Source organism: Aulostomus chinensis, chromosome 6, assembly GCF_037954235.1.
Source record: "Aulostomus chinensis isolate RoL2024-O1b breed Wild chromosome 6, RoL_Achi_v1.0, whole genome shotgun sequence".
In the NCBI taxonomy this organism is placed as follows: domain Eukaryota; kingdom Metazoa; phylum Chordata; class Actinopteri; order Syngnathiformes; family Aulostomidae; genus Aulostomus; species Aulostomus chinensis.
Genome location: NC_141325.1, coordinates 13,423,399 through 13,444,375, shown reverse-complemented (window position 1 = coordinate 13,444,375; position 20,977 = coordinate 13,423,399). Strand labels below are relative to the sequence as shown.

The 20,977-nt window shown below is 41.5% G+C and overlaps 1 protein-coding gene across 5 annotated transcripts in view; it reads left to right on the top strand.

The window, feature by feature from the left end:
• Positions 1-20,977, top strand: part of arl15a (ADP-ribosylation factor-like 15a) — a 110,022-nt gene that overhangs the window by 19,907 nt on the left and 69,138 nt on the right. For all 5 annotated transcript variants that reach the window (XR_015116519.1, XM_086206624.1, XM_086206626.1 and 2 more), the window contains exons 2-3: positions 18,230-18,374; positions 19,807-19,866. Coding sequence is in view for 4 of the 5 variants with exons in the window: in XM_086206624.1 (XP_086062750.1) it covers positions 18,230-18,374; positions 19,807-19,866 (205 nt within the window). In the remaining variant the exon portion in view is untranslated. The remainder of the gene's footprint in view (positions 1-18,229; positions 18,375-19,806; positions 19,867-20,977) is intronic.

Here is a 20,977-nt window from a genome sequence, read left to right as displayed (position 1 = left end):
ATCAGTTGTCTAATTATGCCACTATACACAGTTTAGGGCACAAAGGAATATTACAAAAGCCAAATTTGGACTTAAATTATTGTAAAAAACAAAACAAAACAGAACAACCTACCAGAGACATTTAGCTAAAAATAATCTCAAACTCCGATCATAGGTTATCATTTTATTTTGCCAGGAACCGAATAAAGAAGGGAGTGTATAGATTTGAGATCCACCATCATAATATTAATAATTTAATGTCAGTCATCCAGTCTGTATCCAGCAAGAGCAACTTGCTTTTTTTTCCTTATTAGCTCAAAGAAAATTTAACCTAAATCCTGTTTTTTTCCCGTGGATGGTGCAATCTGAATCCATGAGCTATGGAAGTGAAAACTTTTTAAAACATGCGACGATACAAGTTGTCCTAGGTTCATTTTCCAAGATTTTTAAAAGCTCACTGCATACGAGTTGATGTCTGTTGTAAGCTTTTGCTCATAAATTCACTAATGTGTCCTCTGGGTGGAGCCATGTAGTTACAGATCAGGTCATCAGCTCAAGCCATGAAGGTACCTTCTTCAGTCACTCAAAACAAAAGATAGTGTCTCACAAACGACATTAATATACTTTTATGTTTTATATTGATTATTTAAAATTATGATTTTTGCTGGTTTAGCTGCTTCTGCCTTGAGTATCGGCACAAATGGTTTGTGTTTACTTTCACTAATGATAGAAGTGCATCAATGAGGTCTCTTGTTTACAAGAGTAGATGCAAAAAGCAAAGGCTTTGGGCCAGATAATATCAAGCTTGATTAAGAGTTTTTTTCTATTGTTATGAAATGATAGAATGTGATATTATGACTACGTGGATAACTTGTTGTAATGGTTGTATAAAAGACTGCACACTAAACTCAACTAAACTAAACACTGTTGGTTACATTTGCTATTACCTGTATAGGGTCATTCTGAGTATGTATCTGTCTTGATACTATAAGAATAGTGGCTCAGTATGGGTAATGCAAAACAAGTCATATACTTTCTGTATTGAAAAGGTCAAGTCTGGTTTCTTACCACAGCAAAGGAAATTCCTTGTCTTTTGATAAATATTTGACATCACATGCTTAAACTGCGGTTTGTTTTCAGAGGCATTAACTAGCTTGATCATAAGTGTATGTATGGACATTCTCTAGGCAGTTAAGTGTACACTATAAGTGGTGGATTTTTGTGGTATATGAGACAATATGTAAAAGCCGCATCAAAGACGTGCACATTTGAAAGGATTTTTGTCTATAGATCTCTGTTTTTTGTTCTGGCTTGTTTGTTGTGTGCAGATATTTTTTTCCCTGCTATCTGTTAAAAGAGGCCAAAAGCATATGAAACGTTTCAAAACTGTCTGCTTCATTGATGATTACTCACTGGAAGTATTTGGTCATAACTCTGTCTAAGTTCTGCAGGACAAAGATGATTAGGTCATTGTTATGCCTTTTTTCTCTCCATCTGCAAGGCGAGGGAATCTCAGATATCACTGTCCTGTTCAAAAACAAGTATTTAGATTTATGTGCTTGTTGATACTGAGTTGTTATAATTCTTAATAAAATAAAGAAAGAACATATTTTATGTCCATCAGATGTTCTTCTCTTTCTGACAGTATCAAAATTTCAAGTCGTGAAGCAGTTGCATCATTTAATACATTTTTTTAATGTAGTGGATTTCAGTATCACGTCATCATACAACTGCAGTGGAAGAACTGAAATGACATGATATCATTTGTTATTGCTTCCTGTGAGTATAAAGCTTTGTTTGGGAAAGTGAAGGACATGTTCGCGCTGATGAAATAGAAGCTTCCCTGTGTTAACAACTGTTCATTTTTATATCTACAATATATGAGATTATCTCCATAACATTTGTGACCAAGTTGGGTACTTTTTCCTTTCTGTTACTTCTTCTCTGTTCTGTTCCAGATGTGTCCACTTGTGAGTGTTGAGCTTTTTGGGGGTTTATATTCCGACAAGTATTCCCTGAGCCCACTTCTGCTCCATGGGAGACTGTAGCGTGTTGCAGGTACTCTGCTTCAGTGGCTCGGCAAGTCTTGCTTGAGTCTCTTTATAGACTGGTTACACAGTACCTGAATGTATTTCAGCTGTCTCACAGCAGTACAAACTCCCTTTGAATTAACATCTGTCAATGGAAAGTTGATTAAAGTGTAAACTTTGAACATACTAAAAAAATAAAATGAATAAATAAACACATTAGTAAAATACCTCCTAAAGCATATATTTTTTGGATGAACACCAAAGTGTCTCAAGATCTCTTCTAGCTTTCACTAAAGTGAAATGAAAGTAAAGTGAATGAAAAAGGAAACTGTTAAATCAAATTTGACAGACTTTACTCACTTCTGGTACATTACTGGGTGTAAAAAAAAAAACACCTTAATCGACTGCTTTATAAAGATATTCTGATACAGATTACATGACAAATGACAAATATCTAAGCTGATAATCAGTCTCTGTCCCTACTTAGCACCAGTTTCGAATCATTTATGATTTTCTGCTATGCTTGTTCCAGCTGATGCTCTCTCGCTCGCTGTCTCTGGGGACACAGGCTTCAGGAAAGGTTTAGACTCTCTCTGAATCAGATGATGCTGTGTAGTGTCACAAGTAGCCTGTGATAGATCATGGCACAGTTGTCCTCAGTCTGTTCTTTTCTGTCTTTGACTAAGTAAATATTTCCCTCTGTACTCAGTCATTTATGAAAGCTCCTTTGCGCAATAATTCCAGATGCACATCTGTCCATCAGCCTTGGCTCTTACTCTCTGTATATGTGTGTGCACATGTGCCTTTCTCATTGGTGTCTATCGCTTCTTCCGGTAAAAGTATGATTTCGTCAGTAATCATGTAGAGTCCTTGTCTCATGTTCTCGCTGGATCACAGCAGGCTGTTGCGCTGTCAGATGGTGTTGATCTGCCCCCTCTTTTATTTATTTATTTACTTTATCATAAACAGATGGCAATTCCACAATGAGTTATTATATTATAATGGATAAGATTCAATTCATGTCACTCAGTCAACTGCGGTAGATCTTTCATGTTGTTTATACTCTCACCCGTCTACTGAATTGACATGAATTACAAAGTGGCTGTGGCCAGAGCTCTAACTGAGCAGCTATGCTTTTTAGTGATATTTCTCAATGAGCTTGGATAATTATTTCAATCTGACAGTAAGAGTGTTTGGCTGTCCAATAGGTGTCAGGATAATGCAGATACAGCCTCAATGAAGAATTGACTGTAAACTCTAAATAATATAAAATAAAGCCTCATGATTGTATACTTGTTAAGAGAAAATCGTATAGCTGTTGAAGTCATTTGCTGAGCTGTTATGGTATATCAGTGTACAACTGAGCTTTTTATATCCTTCAGTGGAGATGGGTTTGTATGAGGAGATATGTTATTTATCATCCTCTTTGAAGTAGGAAACACATGTGGAGTCCGCTGGTGTTAGTCAACTGCTTCCTGTGTGGGATTTAGTCTAACAGTTTGCATAGTAGCAGCCTACGCACGTTTTCCTGGTTCAGCCCGTAGCCTTTCTATCTGCACCATCTTTTACACATGTGTGTACTTTGAATAATAGAACAGTGACACACTCTTTGATGTGTACCCGTTTTACGCCAACACATCAGATGAAACATTAAATAATGGTGACGAGGTCAAAGTGGTGATTTTTCACCTAATTTGTGGGTGCTTACAAACAGATTGGTGTAGACATCATTTAGCATTTTTCAATCATTCATTCTGCCGTAATGTAATTATAGAGGTCAACAAGCAATTTCAGGAATTCAGGTAAACAAAGTTATCATAAACACTTGGTTACAGATCATTACTTGATACTTTTTGTTCCCTGGTGCTGTACCAGCAGGTTTTTTTCTACAGTTGTTTTTAATTTGTGCCTGTTGGAAGAGCTGATGTTGTGTTGTTTCTTCAACAAGTAATAACCATTATCAGTTGGACTGAGGACAGGCAACAGTCTCAGCCAGTCCGCAATGGTCTGGTTTGGCCACAAGATATCTTTAGTTTATGATAATTGCCCTTATGTTGTGAGTCCCACACTATTCACCCATTATGTTTGCTGTTTAAACTTTCAAAAACCTTTAATTAAAAAGTCACCCCTCACTCTATCAAAACCATAAACCAGGACAAAACTGCTGCAGGTTTATGGGTTTAGTGCTGGATGTTCTGTATCCAAAAAAAACCACCCGTAACACACGTTGGACATATAGAGCCCTTCACCCATAGCCAACTCTCATTTGGGTGGACCAGTGGAGGCCAAAGTCTGGTTCTGATTTGCTATTACGTAAGTGCTTTAAGAAGGAAAATAAAATAACAAACAAGAACATGATTCCAAAAATGTTGCGTGTAGACATTTGCATCTAGCTGCCTGTTAAACCCCCCAAACAATCCAACTGTGGCACAATTAGTCAGAGGTGAACGGGTTTAGATGAAGGGTTAAGGGGGAGCTGGTTAAAATTAGCACCCATAACAGTTCCCCTACAATGGAGAGGAGCCCCTTAAATGATGGAAAAACAATGTACCTGAACCCCACAGCAGGAAATCAGGGCATTTTTTCAGAGAGATGGACACAAACTGGTGAAGATGGGGTGAGAAGTGGTAAGTGAAATTGGATTTGAGGTTTTCAGGCTCACCCTATAAAGAATATGCCAGTCACAACTGAGGGGCCCAAGGCGTGTGATTATTAATTACTGATGGCTTCCCAGCCTTTGAAAATCAGGGGGCCGCAGACATCAGATGTGTGGAAGAGGCATAGGAGCGAAAGGCCTGTCATTACCATCACAGAAACAATGCTCGAATTTGGCTGTCATGCATTTTTGCCTAATTGACTGTTTTGATGCAGTTTTTTTTCTCCATTTTGTTTTTGAGGGGGCACCGATGCCCCCCACTCCGCAGTCTTGATGAGGAGAACTTGGTGGGCTTTCAGCCTCACCCAGCAAGAACCTTCCGGAGATTCTTTGATGGCAAGAAAAGCCACTGGAGACCTCAGGGGCCTCATTGGCCTCCATTTATGTATCGGCACCATAACACTCACATTTCTGATTCCTGACAAGAAATGAGTGAGGAGGAAAAGTAGAGTATGAAAGGCAATACAGTGTGTGTAAGTGAACATATGTGCTATATGGAGTGTGTGTGTGTTTGCATAGTAGATCTTTTTGTGTATGTGAGGCTGCAATGAAAGGGGGAGGCCAGAGACCCACAAACCACATAAGGGGTCTCCTCATTTGCATAATTAACTGTTGACACTAACTGTGCTTAATGAAGGCCTATTGAAGTCATTGACCCTTTTACATAGCCAGCCCCTGGGAATGAGACAGAGGCTCCTCCAGCAAAGGTTAAAACAATGTGTCTGGTTAACTTCTGACAAACGCGCCGAAACGCCCCAAAGTCCCAAAGATTCATGTTCAATCTAAGGGGTTATGACCTCTGATTTCCCAGAGACGACCGCATCCTTGACTGGGATTTCTTTTTATATTACAAATTTGCTTTATCACACCATTTCTTCTGTTGCAAATTAGCAAATGTTGTGTAACAGTATCACATTTTCTGTTGTTGCACTGAAAAAATAGATTTTCCCACAGCCTGTAAACCATTTATTTTGTTCTCCTATCTTTTATTTTGTGTGTGTCTTGTTGATTCGTACAATTAAAAGCACACAGCATGGAATAGCTGTTTAATGTGAAAAGCATTACATGTGAAATCATACCAAGTTGCTTTTCAAACGACAGTGATTGTCTTCCACATATACTTTTATGCAAAATGCATGTAGGTCAGACACCCTCCATAAATAAATTGCGCCACTGGGAGTAGTATTGATATTATTCCAGATAGTGCGCTGCATATGGGTGTTAGTGTAATTCCATTATGAGAGAGAGGTGGTACCAGCCACTCTTTCCCCATTAAAACATGAAAAGAAATCCCATGAAAGCCAACTATGTGTACTCTGGAGGTGTAAAGTAGATGGTTTTATTGTTGTGAAAAACACTTAAAATACTGAGAGACCATTTTGCATGCCTATAGGTAAAATCCCTTGATGCAGTCTTGCAAATAGGCCTGTCACTGGCACTTCTGTTAGAGCCAACTGAGAAATAGTCACGCCAAAATGATCAGCTGATGTGAAGTGATTGCAGATAATGGAGAAATGCATTTTTAATGACTATATAAGGTAATGGAGAGGCAGATGAAATAGAGGGCTGTTGTGTGTGTTTCTGTTTTGTAGCGGGCACACCGCAACTTTCCTGATTACAACATGTCACACACAGTTAAGCCACTGACAGAGATCATCTGTTTCATTTGTTTTATCTGTGTACTTACGACATTTATGCCAATCATATGGTATTCGTTTGTAATTTGGCAGTTGCCATCATGGCCTTTTGAACCAGAGAACTCTTTTTGCAGGAGACGGTGGAGCAGGTGAAAAGCAATGAAAAATACATAAATTTTTATCTGAAATAATCGGAAAAGAATATGTGATGTTTCGGGGGGGGGTGTTATTGATGATGTTATGATGCCTTGCCTCCACATTTCATTTATACAGCATCTTAGGCCTCCGAAACAGATGGGTGACGTGTAAATTCCAGGGCATCTGTGTTTTGAGGGAGTTGCTTCTCTGTTCTGGAGGCCCCTTTCACACAGACATCAATGTAGGGCTGTTAATACCTCTGTTGGTGGATCAGAATCGCAACAATCTGTTCCCCCATTCTGACTCTGTGTACATTTGTACAGACGGTTAGAGTAATATGTCAAAGGGGCTTTAGAAGTCTTTTTTTTTTTTTTTGGAGCTTAAAAGTCACATTGGTCTCTATAAATTTAGCCATTGTCGTTTGTCTAATTACACAGAAGATAACAAGTCAATGTTTTTATTGATCTGATTGCATATTTGAGTAAGCATGGGGAGACAAAGGCCATCCTTTACAAGAACATGTCAAGCATCACAGCTCTTGTAATCGGCACATTTCCAGGATCCTTGATGTGTTATGACTAATTTCTGCTTACGCTGCTGAAACCACTTGGTACTCCCTTAGTATCTTACATTACTCAAGGGTCTGGACACTTCCTGAAAATGTCCCCCTGTTCTCATCTTGACATCACTGTTAATGGTTCACTTCTATTAATGGTTTTTCCATTTTGTTGGTCTTAAAAGCCTCGGGAGGCCTATCTTTACCATCCCAGTTCAGGGTTTGGACAGAGGACCATGGAGAGATTTTTCGTTCCACATCTATAGTTTGTCATTGACAGCCAAAATTTCTTTTCTTTTTTCCTCCCTCTTAATCCGTACACATTGACGTGTTCAACAGGGCCATCGGGAATGTTGATGATCGTTGTGGACCGGCTGTGTTTGTACGACAGGATGTGAGGAGTAGTTCACTCCATTATAGAATCCAATATTAACCATATGCTGTTAGAATCTATTTGCATTGAAAAAGCTTTTTTCGTTTGTGAGCCCCACTCATCAACCTAATTCTTGGCTACCGCACAATGTATAAAAACAGATTTATTGTTCGGTTAGTCCCCATCAGGTCTTTTTTTTTGTCTCAGAGGGGCCTAGCAATAGTTGATGGGGAGGGGTCTTTCACTTTTAATGACAACGTTCTTAAGCTCGAAACTTTCCCACACTTGTTCCAGGGAGAACAGGGGCCCAAAGATTTGTTTTTATCAAAAATTTAGTTTGTCATCGATAGATGCCATATGAAAATGCATTATAACTGATGTAAGTGGGACAAGTATCCACCCCATCCACCCTTTTAATGTCTATGAGATGGGGCGCCCCCCACCCCCCTTGGTTCTCGCACACTGGTTTCAGGGCCTTCAAAAGGGGGCCCCTCAAGCTTTGATCCTCTATATGGGTGTGGAAAAACATCTTTTTACCCTACACTGTGCCCAGGAAACCAAAGTTTTTGCCGCCGCTGTATGCTAATGCAGCCAACCTAATCACCCTTCCCAATTACAAGATTTATATACCGTAATGGCGCCCAGTGGTACCCCTTCACCCCTCAATTCTGTGGCCCCATATCTACCCTCCGGATGTCCCATGGAGCAAAGGTGTCTTCTGTCTGTGAATGCAGCTGCCATGCCACCACCTCAGCCTCCTGCTTTCTTTTACAAAAAGAGGGCAACATGAAAACAGTCCTGTGGGTGGGCCCCTTAATGCTGGCCCCGTCATTCTCTACCTAATGTACTTTTCCAGAAACACACAGTGGCTGCAAGGTAGGCTCCAGACAGATAAATGTGTCAGGGGGGGAGAGAGATGTGGCCCCTCAGTCTAGTGGACCTGCTGCTTGGAATAAAATCCTTTACATTTTTTTAACATCACCCTGCTGAATGTGCCCAATTTGAACTAGCTAGTAGGGGCAAAGTGGCCAAAGCTAGCGACTGCCATGGCTCACACTGGTATTGATCCCAATCCTCTGATATATTTTATTTTAGTAATGCATACAAAAGACTGGCACTCCCAGAATACAGTTAGTCATGAAATATATTGTGGGCAGAGAACAATTTAGCAATTTGCCCACAATATATTTCATGACTTTCTTCTGAGTGTGCCAGAGCTTTTTGTGTGCTTGTTTTGACTGCTTCTTCCATGAACCCAGTATTTACATTTTTTCATGTAGAGAACTGTTTCATTTTTTTATTGTTAAAACAAATAACACATGATAAATTAATGATATTAGAGGTGTTGTTTTATTGATCTGTTGCATCGGTTTCCTTTCGGGAAAACCCAGCATATTTGATAAAGTGGTATTTACTGCAAATTCTTCAGCCATGTGCAGCACTTGGGGACCCACTCCAGCTCTTTCAACCAGTGCCTTGGTCACAACTTCCTAATGTAAATGTCTTGATGGTGGGAAAATTGAGAAAAACCCACACAGACGTGGAGAATGTGCCAACTAAGGAACAAAGATCTAAACACATGATTAAAGCAAGCTTCTGTGCTTCATTTTCCCAAACCAAATAGGCTATAATGTTTCACTTCACACATCGGGTTACTATAAATTTGGTGGTTGTGCATGCTTTTAATTTGATAGAATATACAGCTTCACACTGAGAAGACCTCCAATGAGCAGGCATCTGACCCAAGACCCTCTAGCTGTGAGGCAACAGTGTGAACCACTTAGTCACCTTGTCGCCACTTTATTTATACAAGCTCTTTCCACTAACGTGGATCAGTTCATTTAGAGATTTGTTCTGTGCAGGTTAGAGAACCTGTAACCATTTTATTAAGCAAAACACTAAAGTGTCTCTTTATTTTTTTCAAGAAGTACATCCACATAAAGAGGCCCTGACCAGCTGTGAATGTGGTCTTAGTGATGGGATCTTGATGACCGCTTGTGCTGCTACCTCTGTCATAATTTGTTATCATCAGACATCAAGAGAGCTAATGCCAAGAAAAATCATATTTGTAATATTCTGTCGGGGTGCTAGCTAGTTCTAATATATTCTGCATTATAGTAATTTTTTAATACTCTGATAAAGTTTTACTTTTAAAGGAATGTTGTCCATGAACTAATAGGGATAACCTGTGGCCACGGCCATGCTTGGATATGCAGTCGTAAAAGAAATTAATTCATGGTATTGTTCAGACAATATAAAGGTCAAAGCCCCCTGAATGTGGCACTTTGTGTACTTGGTTTTTGTTTGTCTGTGTATGTATGTGAGCCATAGCAGCAGACACTTACTGCCACATCCAGATGGTGCTGGAAACAAACAGGGCCACGCTGTAGGACCCCTCAATAGGACCGTCTAGACTGGTCTCTTACCAGACAGATACAGCCTCCCATCAAATTAGCGTTTGTCAGATTTATGGTAATGGTCCGCAACAGTCTTCCTGTCAGTGACATCAAGATTTACAGCACTGACACCCCCCCCACTCCACCACCCCCCCCCCCCCGCCACACACATGCACATGTACACCATCCTCGTTCTGAGCACTTCCTTTTTGTCCACTCTCTCCTACAAATGCACCCTGCTCGAGTCTCTTTCTCCATCCTTATCCCCATCTCATTGCTACTGAACAACTCTTATACAGACCTTGTCTATAGTTGGACGCAGAAGTTGTGGAAGTGTTTGTGTGTGTACAGCAGGAAGGCTGAAACCATGAACTCCCCCAGCCTCCACTGAAAGCATCACAACCCTAGTAGAAAAATAGACCCGCTCGGGGTGGCAAAACCACCCAAGCCCCCTCTACCTCCTCAACAATGGGTTGTGTCAGGGTTTCCTGTTAATCCTCTGTGATGACGCTTGAGTGTTTTGGGGGTTGAAGGGTTGGGTAAGGAGGCTTGGGGGTTTAGGGAGGGTGTTAGGTCTTTGCAGTTTGGGGCGACACAGAGTTGTATAGATTTTACGGAATGAGGAGCTGAGGGAAGAAGGGATACTTAATTGGCGGTGGAGTGTGAGGACAGAGCGATAACCCTATGTATGTGGATTAGTATCGCCCTCTCTTTCATGTCAGCGTTTTTGGGTGGTAACCCGATCTTCAGGCCCGAGCACTAGCAAGCCCAGTAGGAAAGGCTCCCTGACAGACATCTCGTCCATTCTCAGCCCAAATGTTTTTCCAAGGTTACTCCTCCGCCTTTGATCTGGCCTCCCCCTCAGTCACGCAGGGTCACAAGCTACCATGTCAGTCCATAGAGTAGAAGGACAACACTGGCCCACTGAAAAGCGGAAGAGAAGAAGAGAGCAGGGGTGCCTCTCAAGTCTGTTGTTTAAAAAAAAAAAAAAAAAAATCTTGTGCCACAGTCCCTTCTTGTCCCAACTGTAGTTTCTGTCATGCCTAAAAGTGGACTTCACTCTCCAGACAGTCATTTGGTTACATCATCTCATTAAGTCAGATGATTCTCCACCCTGCAACTTTACTTTCTGGTACTGTACTGATCTTCTGTTCTGTATTTGGATTCTGATTCAGATATTGGTTCTGTATTATTCACTGCAATGTAACATTCTCATAATAAACCAGTATTTTGTTTTTCTCACAGTCTTCATATCCCTCTTTTTTTTGTATAATAACTTGCTCAATAGTGAAATATATGTTACAAGTTGGGCAATTACTATTTTGGCTTCCAATTATGGAACTTAAAGTTAATTGAGTTGCTACTATTATCAGAACATCCCATTTAAGATTGGTATTCTTGCTTTGTCTTGTTATAAATCCAGTGAATGGGTAAGACAAAATGTGTTTGCATATGATTTAACGTCTCAGTTTTAAAAATTAGTACACATGTAATTTTCATATAATATAGTGGATATATGCAGTTGATACTGTTTTAGAGTTAATTTTGTTTTTTTTAACCAGGTCCCTTTTAAAAAAAATCTAAATTATTCTTACAGGATGCAAATTCAATTAACTGAGTTACTGCAATGCAATGCAATGCTCTTATTACTGTACAGTGTTTTCCAGCAGAAAGCTGGGGGGCGCTCTTACTTCACTCTATGGCTTACAAAGTGTGTGTGCATGTGTGTGTTCTCGTTTCCTTGTCCAGACACCTTAACGTCAGGGCAATAGTGTTCAGGCTCTGAAATGAAGGCCAGACAGACAGAAGTGGGGTGAATGAATTGGGTAGCGGGGTGATAGAGAGAGAGAGAGAGAGAGAGAGAGAGAGAGAGAGAGAGAGAGAGAGGATGCTGCTTCAGAATAAGGGGATGATGTGCCTGCAAAACGGTGACAAGAAAATCAGCTTTAAAACAGGGCCTCCCCGTATACACACAGACACACAGGCATAATAGGTTGTGGGTTGTTTTGTCAACTTAAGTAAGACACGGTCTACTTCACCAGACGGGATATTGAACTGGTGCAGACAGGGTCATCTTATTATCGCTGTATGTCTGTCATTTCAGTCCAGTAGGTCTGTGAGGTATCGTGTTCTAAGCTACTGAAGTAAACAGTGGACATTTTCAACATTCACTGCATCATTCCACACAACTGGATGTGCATCATCAAGGCATGGAATGGGAGTGACATGCATCCCCAAAGGTTCTGTAGTGTATGTGTGCATGTGTGTAGGTGTCTGTGTTTGTACAGGGATCTATTTCTGATGCGGTGGTAATGACTGGCACCTGTTTAGTGTCCTTAGTTGGCCATCATTTTTGAAGTGCAGTAAATCTTGTGTTTCATCACTTGCGGCTACAGTCAAGAGCGTCTTGCAGCACTTGCTGCCAAATCCACGGTTTGTTTGTTTTATCTTGCAAGTAAAGTTTCAAAAAACAGGTCACTCATGCCTGTAGCGACAAGCATTGTGCCTCCAGTATTGTCTTGTCTGAACCCTAAGGAAGGATAATTTGCTGCCATGAACTGCAAATAGTGGGGGTGGATTTTTTTTTTTCATTGAAACATCAGGAGGACATAACCAACCAGCTGTCTTGGTCTGAAATATATATCATGTTATGAAGCGGATTAAATGTTGGTGGGTGGTTTGGTGAGGCGTGGTGGAGACCCGGGCTTGAAGCTGTCTGTGGTTGGCGCGGTAGCAGCTAAGCATGGGAAGAGTCCAGTGAGCAGCCTTATGTGTCTAGCATGTCTCTCTCACCCCTTAATGAGAATGGCATGCAGTGTGCCCCCCACACCCTCTTCCCTCACTGTACTGAACCACACTGTGTCCCACCGTGCACCCCCCATCCAGCTTCAAAGCGGCAAATAACAACAACAACTGAAGGGGGGAGAAGATGAATGAGGATGAATGAATGTGCCCCTTCCATCCCCCCTTTGCCTGCACACCCCTCCACCCCCCCTGCCCCCAATTCCCCTCTACCCTTCCTTCCATCCCTGACTGACCGTTCTCCTTCATCCCCCTTTTTGCTCCCACCCTGTGCTTTCCCCCAGTTTTGCAGGCCTGTGTTATGACTGTGCACACACTAATCTGTTAGCGCCACTCCTCCGTCAGGACACCCATATAAAGGACTGTCATTTCCAAAGGTCAGGAGTGAGCCCTGCGCACAAGTGTTGTCCCGACACTTGGTCTGGAAAAATAAAAACGGCCTGCTTGCCAGTCCGTGTCCTGTGTCTGACTGTGTCTCTGTCTGTCTTTGGTGGCTGTGATTCCCAGAGGCCAGTGTCTCGGATGTCCTTTCCCTTTTCTCCTCCTCCTCCTCCACCTCCTCCTCTGTCCTTTGCTAGCTTGCTCCACTGGAAATCAAGATACCCAGCATGTGTAAATTGGCAGCCAAGCAGGAAGTCATGGTTTGCTTTTTTGGTGTACCTAGTTATTGGAAAAGATGAGAGGTACATGTGATACAGGAGTTTTAACAGGTGTTATTACACACATTAGCACCATTGCGGGGCTGAGTGCAAACACTTAAGAGTGCGTCAGTGAAATCTATCTTTCAATAGGAAATCCGCCCATGCCACAGACATTTGGAGCAAGGACACAACTATATTGGTCTGTACTTCAGGGGTTGTGTACCGAATGTGTCTGTGCTATTGTGAAAAATAAGAATAATTACTGCAGCCAATTTTCTTGGGCTAAAAGTTAGCAGATTACGATGTACTCTTAAATTTGGGCTAATTCTAAGACCCCTGAAGACATCATGAGACCCTTAACCCCGATGAACCCTAATCTAATAAGGCAGTTTTGCAGGAAGTGAATTTGAAGTGTGAAAAATATGATCTGATGTAAGTTTTTTAACCCACTGAACATCTCCAATATCTATGGCTTCCTTGCCTGTTGGGTCATTTGCGTGTGGATACATGTTCTTCATAAAGATATTGGACTTTTCAAAATAACATCACTAGGGACATTTTTTGACCTTATGACTTTTTTTTTCCACAGCGCCAAAGGCTTTTCTATTGGCTTACTCCACTCTGCAATTATTTTATGTCTGAACTGTTTGATCAAATGCGAGAGCTTGTTCATCTGGAAACATTTCTCTATGATGTCACTGTAACACCTTCTTACTGCCTGTCTGCCTATTACTTCCATCCAACTAGATGCAATATTCATTTGAGTCGATCTTCATCTGAATCATCATGTATGCCTGCCTGGATTTATATCTAAAACAGGCCCAGTTTTTTCCCCCCACATGATATTTAATGAGAAATTAATGAAAATTCCCCAAATCCTCCAATTGCACAATTTTCAGTTATCGGTTAAGAAAAAAAAAGGAATGAAAGTCCCTGATCTGCCTGCAAATGTCAAAGGTCTATGCTCCTCTCACTCATGTGAATGTGGGGTGAAGATCAGTACTTTTTGTTTGTAATCCTGCGGTAACAGTCAATGAAATAAAAAAAAAACCCTAACCAAAAATAGGCCATCAGTTGTAGAGATGATAATAATAATAATAATAATAATAGTAAGGAAGATGACAATACAATACATGCTAATTTTTCCCAGTGTCATTTATGATCACTTTGGCAATGCTAATGCAGAATGTCATTGTTGAATGGAAAGGTGAATTTAAAATGGCCAGCAGGAACGGTTATAGCCACATGTATCATTTGATGACCCCAGTGTTTAGCTGTTCTTTCCACAACTGAAACCAGGAGAAAACCAGTAAATAGAAAATGGAAGCTTGCTGGTGTGCCTCTATTTGGACCATGCTGTCATGCCCCTGACCATTTTCATGTCCTGTAGTGTCTCAACGGTAGCTCGTGGAGTATGAGAGTGAAATATGAACTAGTCTGCTGCGGCGGTAGCGGCTTCCCTCTAACCCACATTTATTACCTCTAAAAATACAAAGTGGTTTTCTAAAAAGAGCCTGGCTCCGATTATGTCCAACCACATCAGGTACATTTGCAACACTATGGGTTATGACTCATTGGCAGATTAGTTTACGCCAATATTTTTCAACTCCAACTAATGGCTAATCCCTGTGCCTTGAGCATTTTCCACTTCTGTACTGCCCAAATATCCATGGATATGACATCCTCTAACAGTGTGCACATCAACAAATGGTCATTTGAGGTCAGCCTCTGTGTTGGTATTGGTTTGGCTAACTACAGCGTGTAGTACGACTGAACATTTGTTTGAGTAAAAAACCTGGAGAACCATTGTCCTTTTCACACTTGAGAATTGGACCCCCATCCTTTACACAAGGTTAAAATTATTATTAAGTTTGATGTCGAATTAAAGGACTGCAATGACCTTGATACAAGCCAATGGTAGACCTGCAGTAGCATTCTCAGCTTCTTCTGCTTCTGTGTGCTCAAGCTCTGGTCTGCTGCCAGAGGGGCCTCAGTTATGTCACCCATTAAATGTCTTAACGTCTTTTTCAACTTGGTGGCTGGGGGGGGGGGGGAGTTTCTTCCTTCATTTTGTCGTGCTTCTTCTAAAGAGACTTTTCATCTGAAAAATACAGCCTGGCTGTGATATTTATATCCAACAGTGTTTCTCATTTACATAAAGCCTAGCTAATCAGCTTTCTTGACAACAATGAGGTAATGTCTCGACAGATCTATCAGGGAAGCACACTTAAAATATGGCCAATCCTGTTAGAGAAAGCTGACAAATAGAATCTATGGCAGACTTTTTATGGTGAATATTTTGACAATGGGTTACAAGGGTTTATGTTTTCCTCAAGAAAGCCTTTTTAAATCTCAGGTGGGCTGATAGTAGTTTAATACCAGCCTGATACAAAAACCTGATCCCCATCCATTCCACAAGCATTTGTCAAGAGGGTTGGACGGTCATTCCTTTGGTCATATTGTGCAGCTACATGTTTTCTGAATGTGTAATATCCAGAAACCCACAACACAGGGGTGCCTAGTTTGAGTCACTGTGTTACTTCCAACTGGGTTAAACGAGTCACTGTACTAGCGCCTCCTCTGGTTGGTCAGGACTCCTATTCCCAGGGCAAGGGGAACGAGGGGGAATTATCCTCTTACATGCTATGCGAAGACTTCCCACCATCAGGGATCTCTTGTCATGTGTAATGGAGGAAGCATGTTGTGGTCTAATGCCCCTCCCCAGATGCGCAGACGGTGAGGAGGAATGAATTTTATCTATTCTTTTTGGAGCACAAACAAAGTTTTGTTGAGAAAACATAAAGTACAGAGGTGACTGCAAAAAGATAGGATTGAGCAGTTCGCTCATTTAGTAAGTTATTTTACCATATTATCTCTTTAATATAAGATCTGATTGACCCAAGCCTACTCATTCACTCCCACGTCGTATGAACATACTGTGAAACACTCAAACGGCATTTAGGCAACTGTTAACTTTGAATGTTGAATTACATCTCCAGTTTTAATCGCAGCTGTTCGCCTGAATGCCTCCGAGATTTATGGAGGTCGTCATCATGGGACAGTCTCATTTGAGCTCTGACTCAGTGACACAGCACACGGACTCTCAGATCATTGAGAGTGTAGTTGACAGGGGAGGGGCATCTCATGAGGTAAGTAAAGGCCTTCGGACATATTTATTTTTCTCCTGTGAGTCTTTTGACCAAGCTCCCCTCGTCAATCTTGTGCTGTCAAGGAGGGCCAGAGGTGGGAGGTACCATTTCCCTCTCTCACAGTGACCCTGTGTGCATGGAGACCCCAGGGTCAGGCCTTGGATGCTCCTTTAGTATCTGCTGTGAAATCTGCACTGTACATGGTGGTAGGAGTCTGCCTGCTCTCTCTAGCTGTTTGGCGGGAACATTATTTGTCATGTAGGATGTCATGACAGGCTTTTATATATTATTCCATAATCACCCAAATCACGGCACCTTCATGCTTCAGCTCAATCGTATGCTCCCACTTTGGATTGACAGCTGGAGGGTAGATCTCGCCCTCGACAGAAATCTTTACATGTAGCCTCAAGGGGAGTTAGGTGGGGGGTAGAGGCAGCCAAGGAGAGAAGAGAGCAAGAAAAAGAATAGAATGACCTCATCAAACCAAGTTTTTACATGTGTTCTCCCTTCTGACACGTGTGTGTTTCTGATCTTTCTGGAAGAGGAGAATGTTTCCTGTTTGAGCAGACTGGTGGGTTCACGGAGGAGTCGGGGGGTCGGGTTGCTCAGCCGACGTCTGGTTCTGTTGAAGCAGATTCCCCACATCTCCATCAAACAGCAGCTCTGTTTTAGCACGGCACTGAAAACTGACCCTGGTGGTCACTGATGTCTGGGGGTCTACGGAAGACTCGAGGCTACAAGTCTTCTGCAGCGCTCTCGTCTGCTCTCCCGTTCCTCTTCGCTATGAGAGACAAATATTGCTTTTTTGAAATCGATGGGTTCCAGTTGAAGAAAAATGCTTGTTCATAGGGCTCCATGATTCTCATCACAAGTGAGATGCAGCTCAGGTTTTTGACCGTAACTTAATCTTAAACACTTCCCAAAATCGTGAGGAAGTTGATGCACATTTTTGTTTGTCGTCTAATTTGTTAATGTCTTTGTTTTTTGTGTTGTTTTTTTAATGACATGCCCAAACGCACCTGGAGAATGTGTGTGCAGATGTGCTCATGTACACTTGTTTTCCCTCCTGTCAGCCTTTGATTGAACAGAGTCGCAGTGTCTTGAACGGGGTCGTCCCCTGACAAGAGAAGTAAGCAATCTAGTTTTGATCTTCTTCCACCTGAAATGTGATCTAGGAGATGGAAGAGTCGAGAGTGTGTGTCTACCCATGCCTTGTCCAGACTGGTTCCTGTCTTGCTAATAAAAAAGATCTTTCTTTAGTTTTGGATACTGATCTCTACACACAAGTAAAAAAGATCTCATTCACGGTTCACACTGCATTTGCCCCTTAATGTCTCACAGCAGGCCTTCAGTCCCAGGCTGTGATTCATTGAGTGTCAGGTCTGCCTCTGGCTGCCATAAGGGCCCAATCAGACAGGGTCCACACACCAACTGCACCAGACAAAAACAATTTGTGCCAGTGCTTAGTTAGATGCATGCATTTAACTTTTTTTTTTTTCCTTTTTTTGTAGACCTTTACTCTATGTGACATGATTACATTAAATCATACAAGTAAAAACATATTGTGGTTTTGTTCTTTGTCATTGCTCATTCCCTTTTAGTGCTTACTGAAGGAACAGTTTTGGTTCTCTTACATCAGCTGACAAGTGTTCCACGGACCAGGTTTTTAAGATGTAGTGGCTTTTCCTGCTCCATCATATGACGACAGCTGGAGGGCCCACGAGAGTCTTTCTGCAGAGTTGGACAGACTTGAGTGTTTATTCCAGGACTTGCTGTAATTCCAAATGTTGAATTTTAATCACCACCCCATTCCCCCAGATAGATTTTAACTGTTTTCCAGTGCATTCATTGTTTTGCTTGCTTTATTTTCAGTGTTTCCGGGCACTGTGCTGTAAAGGACCCCCACCGCCAAGACCAGAGTATGATGTGGTGTGCATTGGCCTGACAGGTGCTGGAAAGACCAGCCTGCTCTCACGCCTCTGTAGTGAGGGCAGTGACGGAATTGTTCCCACCACAGGTATGTGCACGTAACCCATGGACCTGTGGGAAACGGGGCATTTTCCTGAGTGAAGATGTATGTATCTTAATCGAAGCACTCACCTTCCACAGTTATACATGTACTCCCTTGTGTTCCTTGCAAGTTTTCCAAGCTTCTGAAATGCTCTCATGCTTAGAATCACAGATAAATAATACTATCCAGGTATTACAGATGTCAAATAGGGGGAAAACATGTCTTCAGTATGTCAGTCCAGTGGCCGTGCCAGAAACGCTCTGCTGTATCTCACCAGCCAATACTCCGTTTCTCTCTTCTAGTCTAGTGGGAGACTGGTGTTAAGTATGTCCAGAAGAGGAGGCTTTAGGGTTAGTACATCAGTCTCCTGGTAGTCAACTCTCTGCTTTCCATATACGCAATACAATCCCTCAAGGACACCGACATTCCTCTTCCCTCCCCTGGCTTTGTCAGCAGTCAGCATTGAGCTGTTGCAGTCCCATTTTAGATTTAGTCATTGTGCACTTAGACCAGCAGAGGCATGAAAAAAAACAAGAGTCATTCTCTCAGGTGCTGCTACGCAACCTCCGTGTGTGTCCCGGTGGCATGATGCAGATAAAGGTAGTGAGCACCAGTCTGCGCCTGCCATTAGGCCTTGACAGATCAAATATGTAGATCGCCCACTTAACGGAAAACTATTTTAGTGAACATCGCTGAAATTATTTAATTGAGTTGCTTAAATTAATTTAGCTGTCAGCTGTTTGTCCATCTGCCAACATCTACTGTTCAGGGAAGATCATGAAGTACAATGAAGGGGAAGTCTCCTGCGCCCCCACCCCCACACACGTCCTCCTTCATGATGTTGTAATGTGCAGAGAAACCACATAGCACTTAAGTCACTTGTTTAGAAAGGCATAGGCAGTTGTTTCTCCCATCATCTCTCCTCCTGTTTGTGAATGTTACCAAGAAAAAATGCCCACCAAGACAATTTAGCATAATTTGAACAACATTTCATCTCTCTTCCTTCACTGGATCTCTTTTCTACTTCCCACCGTATGCAACCGCAGATACAAACCACATAATATGTGGTAACATTTTACACATTAACTGTAACTGCATCATAGAACAAAACACTGTTCTGTTTACGTTTTCTTGTTTTTCTGTTTTGCTTTCTCGGACCACACAACGTGTTCTCCTCTTTTGTTTTTACAAAACAAATATGTCATCATTCCTCTTGGTGTTCACCAGCTGGCGGTTCGGAAAAGGTATGCTAAATAAGGAAACTAACTGTTTAAGTGGACTCCAAGGTTACACAGGTTTTCTTGTCATTTTGTCACTATTCAAACACAATCCAGCTGACATTCCTATAAGTACACTGTCATCACGCTTAACATGTGCCGTCACACACAAACACACATAAAATGTCATTAAAATGACAGACTTATTTTTTTCTCCTCAGGTTTCAGCATCAAAGCAGTGCCTTTTCCTAATGCCATCTTGAATGTAAAAGAACTCGGAGGTAAGGAAATTAAGCCCTGCTTTATTGTAAAGCTTGCAGATTTTAATTTGAAGATCCACAATCAAAAATCTGTTTTATGGTAAATAGGAAAATATAGCAATGGCTTTGTCCTCTGGCTCAACACGGAGTTTAGATGGTGGTTCTACTAAAGTCCCACAATAGATTCACTGGATTTCTGAATGTAGTTTTACACTGCAAAACTGCAGAAGCAGTTCAAGGGGGAAAAAAAACTGTATCAAAGTGTCAATGAATTAATGTTAATCTTTTATTATTATGATTTCTAAGGAAAAAAACATGGAGCGTAAGCACTTATTTCAGCTATTAATAATCCCAATTTAATCTTTATAGCAGATTAACTCCAGGTGTCCGGACTCATCATCATAATCACTAACATGACTCATTTCCTGTCCTGATTTTTCTGATTCTCTTTAATGAAAAACACTTAAATGGCTCGGTCAAATGCATGCAACAAGATTTTTTATTTCTTGTTAAATGTTCAACACGAGTACAGGTGGGAGTGTTTATTATGTATCCTCCAAAGTCTAAATAACCCAAATGTGTAGGTTTGCCACGTCAGTTTGTTTTTCCTTTTTCATAACAAAACCTGTCCTCGTATGTCATTTCATCTCATCTATCAAGGTTAACTGCTTACATAAAACTGTAAGCAAAGGATGCAGAAACACTTGCTTTCACCTCCGATAGCACCACGCATTTCGGTCACCGAGTGAAATTTGTGTGCAGACGTCAGACCTGTTAATGTTGTTTGAAGTGGCTGTACAATCTGCGCACTGTTATTCCTGGAAATGCACAGCACTCGTGGAAGCCGTTTAAAAAGCACAGATGAGGGATCTTGAGGTGGGGACACGTAAACAAATGCAACGGGAGGCCTCCAGTCCTTAAAGGGAGTGGTAAAGTAGGGAAATATATCCATGCTCTACCTCTCCCACAAGCTAGAAAATGTATTGTTTTGTTGAAAGTTAGAATAATTTATGTTGTTTTCCACACACTATAGGTACTTGACAGGTGCAGAGCATATTTGTAAGGCTCACCCAACCTAGCCTCCTGAAAAGATCACGCACACACACACACACACACACACACACACACACAC